At 32.3% G+C, this 13410-nt stretch overlaps 1 protein-coding gene across 3 annotated transcripts; it reads right to left on the bottom strand.

The window, feature by feature from the left end:
* Positions 1 to 1243: 1243 nt before the first annotated feature.
* Positions 1244 to 11981, bottom strand: LOC115718569 (uncharacterized). Of its 3 annotated transcripts, XM_030647371.2 has the most exons (4): positions 11714 to 11980; positions 3501 to 3583; positions 2449 to 2898; positions 1244 to 1516 (listed from the first exon to the last, which is right to left on the bottom strand). In XM_030647371.2, the coding sequence occupies exons 3-4, from the start codon at positions 2791 to 2793 to the stop codon at positions 1394 to 1396; spliced, it is 468 nt and encodes a 155-aa protein (XP_030503231.2). In that variant the 5' UTR covers positions 2794 to 2898; positions 3501 to 3583; positions 11714 to 11980; the 3' UTR covers positions 1244 to 1393. The 3 variants fall into 3 exon arrangements, with proteins under 3 accessions (XP_030503231.2, XP_060967049.1, XP_030503230.2); XM_061111066.1 differs by lacking the exon at positions 3501 to 3583 and having other exon boundaries at positions 11714 to 11981; XM_030647370.2 differs by lacking the exon at positions 11714 to 11980 and having other exon boundaries at positions 3501 to 4102.
* Between the last annotated feature and the right edge of the window lie 1429 nt (positions 11982 to 13410).

Here is a 13410-nt window from a genome sequence, read left to right as displayed (position 1 = left end):
AAAATAATCCCATTTATTTATTTACTAATTAATAATTTTGTTTTGCTACATATATAACACGTCAAAAATAACTTATATTGTTATAAACTATAAATTAAATTCTTTCAAAAACAAAAACGATAAATTAAATTATTCATTCCAGAGTTGAAAAGAAAAATTAAAAAAAAAATCTATCACTACTTGTAAAGTAATTTTTATTTCAAAAGATGAGGTATTATATTTTATTTAGAAAAATTCTATATATTTTAAGAAATTTATGAAAGTTTAGAAAATATATTAAACAAGTTTAATTATAGTAAAATATATTACTTAAAAATAAAGTGATATTTAAAAAAAATCACAATAAATAAAACAAGAAGAGTTCTATTTGCACCCCGCAAAATAATAAGTACAACTCAATATTTAAAAAAAAAAATAAGCTTAAAATAACTTTTAAAAAAGGTAAATAGCGGCATAAGTACAAACTCTGTTTTGAATATATTAAAGGAACATTTGGAAGTAACTGATACTGCATGTTTATATTTAGACCCAATGATCAAGAATTTGGACCTTAAATGTGGCATGTTTAAGAAAATAATATAGCTTGTACTGACAAAATTAGAGAAAATTTACAGTTTTACAAACAATATAATTAAATATTTATATAAAAATTATTAAAATAGATGCACATATAAATTTTTGGGTGATTCTACAATGCACCCCCTAAAAATTATTAAAATAGATGCACATATAATTTTTTTTTCATATTCATGTACGTTATAACTATTTATGATATCCTACAAAATTTTAAGAAATTCGGAATAATTTACAATATAGAAAACAATGTTCAAATAGTATATTTTACACGCGTATAAAATAAAATAGTCACGAGTGCAATACACTGGTTGAACGCAATTTTCAGCGTGTCAAACTTTTTTAAATTTCTTAAAATTTTGCAGAATGTCTTAAATAAGTATAATTTACATGACCACGAGAAAAAATCTGACTAAAAAATTATTTCGGATACTAAAACAGACATAGATGTATCGGTGTATCCCTTTTAAGGGGGTGCATTATAGAATTTCCCTCAATTTTTAGGGTATAAATAATATTTTCAATTGGCTCCAATTTATTTGGATCCTCTTCTTACTCCAAAGTCAATTAATATTTCTTCCAATAAAATATTCCAAATTGAATATACAAAATTTTCATGTAAATTTAGTCTAAGATATATTATATTATAAATTATAATAAAGATGATATATAACAAAAGAGTAGATGGCTTCATAAATATACAAACTACCTCTCATGAATATGAAGAAGAGAATGCAAATTATATTATATTAAATTATCAATATTACAATATATATATAAATATATATTTATATTATAAATTATATTAATTAAATTTTGGTCAATGGGGTGGCCAATAAATTCCTTCTCTTGAGCATGGGAGAGGAGCTGGTTGAGCAATATGAGTAGGATATTGATGACCTGGCATCACTACTGAGAAATCAGATGCATATGATGTTGACACCTGTCATTAAACAAAATATACCATTAATATATATAATAATATTAAAAAAAATTATCAAAAATTATTGTTAGTGTAACTTAATTAGTGTAATTAAGTATTGTTAAAAAACTTACCATATTATATATTATATTATTATTAGTATAATTAAATATTAAATATTGAATAAACTTTTATAACATATGTCTAAGTAATTATAAAATATCATATATAAAATGTACTCATAAAAACAAACTCTACATTGATTTGTTTTAAAAGTTGAATAATCATATTATATTCTTTTTTTTTAGAAACATTTAATACAAATTAATTTTTTGAAAACCAAATTATTTGCTAAACAATCAAAAAAATTACATAAATAACCTTAATCTAAATTTAATAAAATTATTTTATAAATTTCACACTTTCGAAAAATTAATTTTGCAAATTATTTAGTGCAAGTTAATTATTTTTTTAATACAAAACCGAATAAAGCAAACCACATGCTCGACCATCATTTCTAATCTTAAAATTTTACATTAAGCAACTTTAATTTTTATAACAAGAGGCTCTAATCTTAAGGGTCACTTAATGTAAATTTATCAAATTTCTTTAACAAATTTCACATTTTATTTCAGTGTTACTAAATTTGTTTTGAACTTTATTTGGTGTGAATTTTGTACTATTTCTAATACAAAACCACACAAATCAAATCGAACAAACTACATGCTCGACCATTACTTTTAAACTTAAAATTAATAACAAGAGACACTTAAGGTAAATTCACTATAATTATTTTACAAATTTCACACTTTATTTCGGTGCTTCTAAATTAATTTCAAATCATATTTCGTGCAAATTTGTATTATTTCTAATACAAAACCACACAAACCAAACTGAATCAAACCACATGATCGACCATTATTCAAACAACATTTCGAATCGAGAAGACTTACATTATGGGAATTTCCGAGTTTTTGAAAGGTGCCCGATTCAAGAGAAGAAGAGTTGTTGTGGTTGTTGTTGTTGTTGATATCTTGAGGAGAAGAAAAAGAAGAAGTTGGCTTGAATAAATGCTCAAAAATTGCCATAATAAGAAACATAGAAATCAAAATAGCTGTGGCCACAAAACCAAATGAAATTGCATTCATTGATGTTCCAAAGCTTTTCCATGTAGATGATTGAGATTGAGTTGAAATTGGATTTGGGGTTAGATCTTGTGAGCTTCCATAAATGTTCCATGGTTGCTTTGATGATGTTGATGATGATGATGATGATGTTTCACTATTAATGTCATTCATAATTTTCTTACAACTTAATTTTTGACCTTTCTTTAAGTCAAAGTGAGTTTAACTAATTCAATACACTTAGATCTTTTCTTTAACAATACTTTCCTCTCTATACACCTGCAAAACAAAAAATAAAGAAAAATGTATTCTCATTGAGTTTCATAGAATATTTTAAAATGGTAAACAAAGGAAGAAAAGAAGGTAACCAGTAACCATTTTTTGTTAATGGAAAAACAAATGGTAATTAGTGACAATAAATATAGTAACTAAATAAGATAACCATTAAGAAGAGAGTTGATTTCATTCTCATTATTATTGAGTTGTATAGAAGCATTTTTACAAAACCATTTTTAAGAATGTAAAAATGGCATGAAACCAAATATTAAGAATACTTTCCTCTCTATAGTATACACCTTCAAATAAATAAATAAACAAAAATCTATTATTATTATTATTATGAATATTACATTTTCACAAAAAGAGAAACTCTTGGAGAAAAAAACCATTTCTGAAAATGTAGAAATGATACATTAAAAAAAACAGAGTAAGAGATGCAAAAGTCTATGGATAATAAACAAGATAATCATAAACCATTTTAATTTATTTTTACCAAAAAAAAAAGAAGAAAATAAGCAAAAATCAAGAGCTAGAAGAAGAAGAAGAAGAAGAAGTAATAATTCATTAAACAAAATAATAATCATATAAATCTTATAACAAACCTTGTTTAGGCTTAAGCTTTGATATCATAGGCATTGTTTTTGGTCCAGAGATTTAGGAGCATAAATCATGTTAATTTAGGATTCTGCTAAGAAAAAACAAGACACTCATTCACATTTCTCAAAGCATTATTTAAAACAATGTATAGTAGTAGTGAGTGAATGAGTGAGTGAGTGAGTAAAGCTTTATACTAAAAAACTATAGAAAATGTAAAAACAAAGTTATATAATGATGATAATAATAATAATAATAATCCCATTGGTACCCTTTTCTTTTTTTCTTTTATTTTTTTAATTTTGTTTCATGATCCTTTTTGATGCCTAACTTAATTGATACTATACCTTGTCTGAAGAAACACCTAATTTATAATAAAAAAGAATGGGCCTTTCATGTCTGTATAGGCAAAAACCAAGTGTCACCTATTCTATTCTGTTATTCTATTAGATTTACTTTTTCAAAAGCTGTTAAATTTCATTTATTACAAAAAGGAGTAATATACAGTTAATCTCTTATTATAATTTTTTAGTCAATTTTTCATATCGGAATATCTTTTAATGGTGGTGTTTGTTATAATTACCACATCATCTTTATAAATTTTTAAAAAAATTTAGATAATTTACAGTGCCGAAAATAAATTTGAAACTTTTTAAACACGCGTGATAGACTGGAATGTCAAATACTCCGCTTTTCAATACTATAAATTATTCGAAATTTTTCAAAAATTTACATGAATGATATTTTAACTATAAAGAATATCATAGTGGATTATAACGTATGATGTCTTGCCAGCTGGCATGAGTGAGTATTTTCTCTTCAGTTTTTTGAAAGTTTGTTACGATTGTACTGTTTTCGTGCGACTCAACCTTCCGTCTCCGACTGGTGCGACTACGGCTTCCATCTCCGACTGGTGCGACTACGGCTTCCATCTCCGATCAGTGCGCCTCCACGGGTGGTGCTTGGCGTCGACTGGTAGGTGATCATCATCGTTAAGTTTTCTTTAGTTTTTTCCAGCGTTCGGGTCTGCGTGTTGGGGTTGAAGACTCGGGGTTTCTGGGTTGTTTTTTTTCTGGTTTTTCTCAAGATCGGATTGAGCTGCGTTTTGTTTCTGGTGTGGTGCGACTGGGTATTTGTTTCTCGTTCTGTTTGGCTGCGTTTTTTCTGCTTGGTGCGACTGCGTGTTTCTCTTTGAGGTTTTTTTGATACGTTTTCTTTTGGTGTTGTGGCTGTTTCGGTATTACGACTGTTTATTCTTTCTCGCTGCTTGCTACGATTTTTACCGGTGGAGCATGGCGTCAAGCAGTCATGCCATGGAGGACATGGAGCAGAGCTACGGGAATATAGAGTTGGAGGATGAGGAGTGTTTTGGAATTGAGATTGATGATGATCATGAGGAGATGACTCTCGTGGATGATCGGTGGTGCCTGGTGGGTAGATTTTTGAATGCTCGATCGTTAGACTTTGAAGCTATGAAGCACACATTGGCTGGGCTGTGGAAGCCGGGGAAGGGTCTTTTTGTCAAGGAGTTGGGTCCAAATTTATTCTTATTTCAGTTTTACCATGAAATAGATATCAAGAGAGTCATCAATGGTAGTCCTTGGACTTTCAATAGGCTTCCTTTGATTTTCAGCAGGGTACCGAGGGGTAGTGATCCGAAAGCAGTCAGTCTAAATAACTTGGATATGTGGGTTCAGATTCATGGCCTTTCCACGGGATTTATGACAGAGAAAATTGTGTCTACAGCAGCAAATTATATCGGCACTCTAGTCGAATCGGATCCGAAAAATTATAATGGCCTTTGGCGTGAATATCTTCGAGTAAGGGTGACGGTGAATATAGATGTTCCTTTGAAAAGACGTATGAAATTAAAGAAGACTGGTGGTGAGTGGTTCTATGCTAATTTTAAATATGAGTTTGTTCCAACATTTTGTTTTATATGTGGTATTATTGGACACTCAGAAAATTTCTGTCACAAACTTTTTGATACGCCTGAGGAGGAGATTGTTAAACCGTATGGGAATTTTATGCGAGCGCCACCACGAAGAAAGAATTATTTGCTTGGTGCTCAATACTTGCGCTTGGGTACGGAGGCCGATGAACAATTTGGCCATGAACAGTCACCGGTGCGGCAGCCAGAGGAGATGCCACAGATGCAATCGCATCATTCAAACTTACCTCGATTAGATTCTGGAGAAGCTCAAGGGTCAAAGAATGGGAACAATATTCCTGTTTTACAGGATGAGGGGAATATTCCTAATAATGGACATAAAGCTACTACTGGGAAGCAACATATTAGTGGTACCAAAGAAAGTGTTTCCAAGTTCAGTGCCAACGAAAGAGGGAAGTCTGTTGTGTTTGGAGATCATGTGCCAGTTCAACATTCCCTGTTTCTTCCTGGTCCATTAATGCCACGTGGTGGACAAGGGGGCCGTGGGTCCTCTCTAGAGACAAAGAGAAGGAGACAAAGTGAAGGGGTTGTTGGGATTGATTGTGTTGATATGGATGAGGATGATAGTGCTGATATGGTTGATAATGAACTCTCAAAAAACGAGTTCGAGGTGGGCTCTGGTCTCCAGGCCCACCGGGCATTATGAATACTCTAAGTTGGAATTGTCGTGGGATGGGCAACCCACGGGCGATACAATTCCTATATGACACTGTGGCCCAAAAAAAGCCTGATTTTATTTTCTTATGTGAAACTTTATGTCGTAAAGATGTGTTGGAACGAGTCCGACTGAAATTGAAATTTGATGGGGTGTTTGCGGTGGATGCTTGTGGTAGAAGTGGTGGGGTGGCTTTATTATGGCGAAATAAGGAGGATGTCAAGGTGCTGAATTTTGCTACAAACTTTGTTGATGTGGAAATTCTTTCTAGTGATATTGGGCCGTGGCGCCTAACTGGTTTCTATGGGGAATCAAAAAGAAGTCTTCGGTGGTCCTCTTGGGAACAACTTCGGACTTTAGCTAATGGTAATACTCTTCCTTGGTGTGTGATTGGTGATCTGAATAATGTTCTCTCTCAGGAAGACAAACGAGGAGGACATCCTTATCCAACCGGCTTCGATGGTTTTCGTGAGACTATCCGGTGTGCGGGCCGATTGATTTAGATATTATTGGTCATCAGTACTGGGAGAAGAGTCGTGGTACCGAAAATTGATCGAGGTTCGATTAGATCGTGCTCTAAAGGATTTAAAGTTGGCTTCATCGTTTTCCTTCAGCTAAGCTTATTAATCTTGAGGTCTCTTCTTCAGATCATTGTCCTATTTTACTTGATATGGCTGTTAAAAAGTTTGTTTCTCTCAACCGTAAATTTCGTTTTGAAAATTGTTGGCTCCGTGAACCACTTTGTTTTCAAGTTGTAAAGGAGTGTTGGGAGGAATATCCTTCGGTGGGAATTCAAGAGAAAATTCAGCGGTGTGGGGAGATTCTCTCGGAGTGGGGAAAAGACTATTCCGGAAACTTTGCTTCTCGTATTAAACACTGGAAAAATGAGGTGAGACGTTGGAAGAATGGCCGTGACCCTGATGCCATTACTAAGTACAAAGAGGCCGAGACTGAGCTTTTCGAAGTTCTTACTCAAAAGGAGGTTTTTTGGCGCCAACGCTCGAAGCAACTATGGTTGCAAGAGGGAGATAAAAATAGCAAATTCTTTCATGCTACTCGCCTCCTCTCACAAGGTCAAATGCTATTGAGAAGCTTCAAAATGACGATGGAACTTTGGGTCGACCGGGATCTCGGCTTATCTGAGGTTATGTGTTCTTACTTTCGAAACATATTTACTAGCTCTACCTGTCATATGGATGATGTTCTCGATGGTATTTCACCTCTATTTCTTCGCCGTAATGATTTTTTAATGCAACCTTTGACTCGATGAAGAAGTGAAAGCAAACTTTTCGCATGCACCCCGATAAGTCTCCGGTCCCGACGCATGACACTCCGGGTTCTATCAAAAGTTTTGGGCTGTTGTGGGCGCTGATGTAATCAAACAGGTTCGTTCTTTTTTCTTAGTTGGTCATTTGCCAATTGGTCTTAATCATACTAACTTGGGTGTTGATCCCTAAGAAGAAAATGCCACTACTAGCTGGAGACCTGCGCCCTATCGCTCTCTCGCAATGTTCTTTATAAGGTGTGTTCTAAAGTGCTTGCTGCTTCCAAAGAGTGTTCTTCCTCTCCGTGATTTCGAAAACCAAAGTGCTTTTATCCCGGGGCGTCTTATCACTGATAATATTATGGTTTCTTTGAGGTAATGCATTATCTTAAGCTTAAAAGTATTGGCCTTAAAGGAAGGTTATATGGCTCAAGCTTGATATGAGCAAAGCGTATGATCGGCCGAGTGGATTTTTCTTCGTCACATGATGCTTAAAATGGGCTTCCAAGTCCGAGTGGTGGATCTTATTATGCATTGTGTTTCTTCTAAGCTTCATACACAATTACTCATGGGGGTCGTGAGATGGGGCCGATTACACCGAGTGGTCTTCGTCAAGGTGATCCCCTTTCTCCTTATTTGTATCTGTTGTGCGCCGAGGGTCTTTCTGCTCTTATAAAGAGATTTGAAGCCAGGGGAGTTCTTCATGGGTGTCGGGTGTGTAATGGTGCTCCTGTTGTTTCTCATATGTTGTTTGCTGATGATTGCTACATTTATTGTAAAGCCATTGATAGGGAGGCTCATAGCGTTCTTCTTTTACTTCAACTTTTCGAACAAGCTTCAGGTCAGTGTGTTAACTATTCAAAATCAAATATCTTCTTTAGTTTAAACACTACCTCCACTGCTCGACAAGATATGTGTAATCTCCTCCGCATGCATGAAGCTCCTGACAATAGTATGTATCTCGGCCTCCCCTGTGTTATGGGCCGTAATAAGAATGCCATACTTGGTTTTTTGAAGGATAAGATGCAGAAAAGAATGTTGAGTTGGGAAGGTCGGTTGCTTTCTAAAGCAGGTAAAGAGGTGCTGATCAAAACCTGCCGCCCAAGCTCTCCCTACTTATGCTATGTCTCGTCTTCTCGTTCGTGGAAACTTGTAATAAGTTAGAAGGAATGATGAGTAAATATTGGTGGAGTTCGGGCTCCCATCAAAAACGTGGGTTACTGGTCTAGTTGGAAGCATATGTGTCAAGATAAACATCATGGTGGGCTTGGTTTTCGTCATCATGCGGATTTCAACTTAGCTATGCTCGGAAACAAGCTTGGAGATTAGTCTCGAATGAGCATTCTTTGGTTAGCTCTGCCCAAGGCTCGATATTACTCTCATGGTTCGTTTTTGACTGCTTCTCTTGGTCCGAATCCTAGTTTTATTTGGAAAAGCATTTTCGAAACACAAGAGCTGATCAAGAAGGGCGCTCGACGGGTTGTTGGCCCTGGCACAAGTATTAGTGTTCAGTTTGATCCGTGGTTAGAAGATACTTCTCATCCGTGGGTCACTACTATCGCTAATGGTATGGAGCAGTGGAAGGTTAACAATCTCATGGTGCCGTGAGAAAGATGTCGGGATTTGGAAGTTGATCTCCGATATTTTCAATGACGGATAAGGAGTTAATTTTGAAGACCAACATTGTTCGGAGTCTACAATTGATACGTGGTATTGGTCTCTCGGATCCGCATGGTGTTTACACCGTAAGTGAGGCCTATCGCTTGCTACATCAGCCGATGTCACTAACATTAGTGACTTCAGATGAAAATCTGGAAGATCGCTTGGAAGCTTCAAGTCCCCCCGAAAGTTCACCAACTTATGTGGCGTGCTTTGACAGGTTGTTTGGCTACTAAAGTTCAACTCAATACCAAGCACATTCCTCTGGATCAACTATGTCCCATGTGTCACCAATCGTCTGAGACGATCATCCACTTATTGGTTCTGTGTCCCTTTGCAAGATCATGTTGGCAGAGGTCGAGTTTAAATATGGTCTCGTGGTTCTTGGCATCATTTTGGGATTGGTTTAGTCGATGATACTTCAAGATTCTACTATGGCACAGGAGGAATTATTGATGGTGATTGGGCACTGGTATGCCCGAAATGAGCTAGTTTGAAGGGAGAAATCACCGTCGCAGCGGAGGTTATTCTATTGGCAGTAGTCCTTAATCAATGGAGAAATGCTCAACAAAGGAGAATGGGGTCTTTATTTGTTCCTTCAAGTTCGAACATAGACTTGGAGCATTTGGTGAAACCTAAGCTATGGGAAAGATTAAGGTAAATGTTGATGGCGCAATCTTCGTGCAAATGACGCGAAAATTTGGAGCTACTGGGCGTGGCTCGAGACCATGACGTGGCTGCCTCATCAAGCCTTCACTTGCCCTCTTCGGAGGGTGCGTGGACCCGTCATAGCCGAAGTCATGGGGGTTAAGGAGGCTCGAGTTGGATAAAGAGACACCAATGGGGCTCAGCCGATGTTGAGACGGATTCTTTGGTTGTTGTTCAAGCAGTTCGAGGTTCGGTATTCATTCCATCTCCTTTTGGTCAACATGTGTCTGTTTGTCGTACATTGTTGGCTTCCTTACCTTTAGTCACTATTAATTTTGTTAAACGTTCTGTAAACAAAGCTGCACACTGTCTTGCTCGTAGCTCTTGTTTGTATTCAGATCGTATTTTCAGTGAGAGTACTGCTCCTACTGATCTTTTATCTATTGTAATGGTTGAACGTTCATTCTAATAAAGTTTACCATTTTCCTTCAAAAAAAACTATAAAGAATATCATTATAAAAAAAATAGAAAAAAATATTTTGAGCATAAAAATTAACTAAAAAGTGATAATAAAAGATTGTAATTAGTATTCCTTTAGTACAAATTTATTCATTAAACCCACATGTATAGGTATGGTAAGTAACACCTTTTTTTCTTATTCTTCTTTGACTCTTTTGCAATCTATATTATTATTATTGTTATGATTTTCTCAACCAATCAAAAATCATAATAATAATTATAATCACAATCTTGATGATACATAATTAACCATATGATTTAACCCCTTAACCATCTTCCACCATGTATATATATGATTGTCACTATCATTTTTTTTTTCTTTGGTACACAATTTGAAAGATGAAAAAAAAAGCACACATGGGTTTGGCCATGGCAAGAACAATTTTACTCATTTTGTTGTACTGTGAAAAAAAGTGCTACTCATTGAAAAAATTTGTTTGTTAAAATTTCAAAACATCCTTTCAGTATACTTTGCTTCTATATCTAAATTTTTTTAAATAATTTATAATATTTAAAATAAATTTAAAAAGTCAACAAAACATTAAACAATTCTTTTGATTGTAAATTATTGGTACCAAAAAACTATAATATACAGAATAATAAAAAAAAATTAGATGCTGAAACAGATAAAAAATATGATTATTTTATAAAGTGTACTCATCCTTACTAATAAGTAAAATAAAGTTAGAAAAGTGTTGATTACAACTTCTTAGTCAATTTTTACGTCTAAAATTACATGCTGAAATATTCGTTATAGTTACAATATTATTTTTGTAAATTTTTAAAAAATTCTGAATAATTTACAGTATTGAAAATAAAGTTTTTAATATTTTAGTCTGTCACGTGTGTTCAAAAAACTTCAAACTTATTTTAGTATTAAAAACTATTCAAATTTTTTTTTAAAAAAAATAACTGGGATAATGTTATAACAACAAACACCGCCATAAAAAAAATTAAAAAAAAAAAATATTCTAACATATATTTTTAAGTAGAAAAATTAACATTAGCACTCCTCCATAAAGCAATTCAAAAAATATAACATAACCCATTTGGATGTAATCATGGAAAGATGAGCAAAATCTCACAAAATCTCAAATAATCAACACAACCAAATATAAAAGAGAAAAAAAAAAATAAAGACACCATAAAAGAAAAAGCTGCTATTCCTACTGAGTCTACAAAGCAATTAAAACTGAAAAAAATAGCCTAAGGGTATTATTATTATTATTATTATTATTACTATTATAGCTGCAAAGCCTATATATAATATATATGTTTGTGTATTTATTTTCTTTGCCCATTTGGTAGGTTTGAGATCAAAGAACAAGTAAAGAACATTTTAATAAAAAATAATCACTCGAGGCTAGCTCAAGTGGTCATAGGTGGATGTGTGTGTGTCTTGGAGGTCCTGGGTTCGAGTCTCAATTAAAATATGATTGTAATATATAAACGCTTAAATAAAAAAAAAAACATTATAATAAAAAATAAAAAAAGAAAAAGAGAAAGAGAAGCAATGTTGGATTACCTTACAGCTGGGTAATAACAGAGTAGCCATGATTCAAGAGAAGAAATAGATCTAGTACTACTACTACTACTGCATTTAATAATTATATATATATATAAAAGAAAAAGTGTTATGAAAAAGGTTGATTTAGACCAAATTTAATTTATTCCTCTCATATAAATAAATAATAGTTTTCTAAGTATGAATAATTTGAAACCCATAACTTTTGTCAGAAACACTAAACCCACCACCAACCATTATATAGCTTTTGTTATTTGAATTTGTATTCATTTATTTGTCTCTCTCTCTCCCAAAATAAATCTTAACATAACACATAACATTTTATTTGACAGGATTACTACTATTTTAGATTATGTAGTTTGTAAATTAAATTTTTTATTTTTTAAAATTGTATAAAATAGTATAAAGAGCTTAATTTTCTATCATTTTTTTTAATATAATTAACTTAAAGATAATCTTTAGCATGCACAAATACATAAAATGTACGCAATCTTTTCATGATACCTCTAGATCGAACTATTATTAAGTTAAGTAATTTGCGACGTAATTATTTAAATTTAACTTTCAGTTGTAAATAAATACTTAAATTTCATTTTTTTACGTTAATAATACTTAAGTTATATTATTAGAAATTTTGTAGGTACATAGGCATTAAATGTCAAGTCATTATTCACATGTCATTTTTTTATTGGTATATTTAAATTAATTTTTAAATAAAAAATAAAAATCTAATGACCTGGACTAATCTGGATTTGTCACATAGCAATTTACAGGAGTAAGTTAAAAAATACTATTTTTATTAATCAATTAATCAAATTTACCTCTAATTTTATATTTAATTGAAACATACCTCTTTTTATATGTATTGTACCCAAAATACTCTGACATAAGAGAGTCACATGGAGAGTATCTTAAAGTGATAGGGGCAAAATTGGTACAATGTTTTAAAAAAAAATAATAGACTTTAAAAAAGAGGATAAAAATAAAAGAGGACAATATAAAAAGGGTATAGAGTGTAATTTCCTCCAATTTACATGACACTTCACAAACAGGTACTTACAGAAGTTTTAGAATTATAACTTAAGTATTATTACCACTAAAATTAAACGTAAGTATTTATTTGCAACTGAAAATTAAACTTAAGTATTTATGTTATAAAAACATGATCTAATTTATCATTTAACAAAAATCAGTTCAAAGAACTATTTTATATTATATTTTAGAAAATATATGATCTAATTTATTATTTAACAAAATAAAAAATCTAATTAATAATTTTTACAAAATAAAAAATCTGAAATAGTATTTACTAAATTTTAATTTATTTGCTATAAACCAAAAACAAAAGTAATATAAAAACACTACATGTAACAACAACAACAACACAATGAAATGAAATGAAATTATTCAATTAAGCCAAGAATTGTTTGATGAAAATGTATATACACATAAATCAAATCATATTTGAAAAGAAATGAAGCTATGATTACAACTATAGATATGATTTTTTTTGTGAGACCCTACTAAGAAAGAGAAAGGAGGGTCTATATTTGTCAAACAAGGCAATCACAATGTCTGAGAATATGATATGAAAGCCTATCTAAAACTTATTCATAACAAGTCTGAATTTTTTTGCTTATTATTAAGTTGGTGAAAGAAAATAATATCTATTAATTAATTAATTAAATTGCATTATT

This window comes from Cannabis sativa, chromosome 2 (assembly GCF_029168945.1).
Source record: "Cannabis sativa cultivar Pink pepper isolate KNU-18-1 chromosome 2, ASM2916894v1, whole genome shotgun sequence".
Classification (NCBI taxonomy): Eukaryota; Viridiplantae; Streptophyta; class Magnoliopsida; order Rosales; family Cannabaceae; genus Cannabis; species Cannabis sativa.
The sequence above is the reverse complement of the archived record's forward strand: the minus strand, read 5'-3'. Positions and strand labels throughout refer to the sequence as shown.

Coding starts and splice junctions, on each gene's coding strand:
- LOC115718569 (XM_061111066.1), bottom strand. CDS start 2,793: ATGAATGACATTAATAGTGAAACATCATCATCATCATCATCAACATCA. Junction 1,517..2,448: donor AACTCGGAAATTCCCATAAT/GTAAGTCTTCTC, acceptor GTTTAATGACAG/GTGTCAACATCATATGCATC.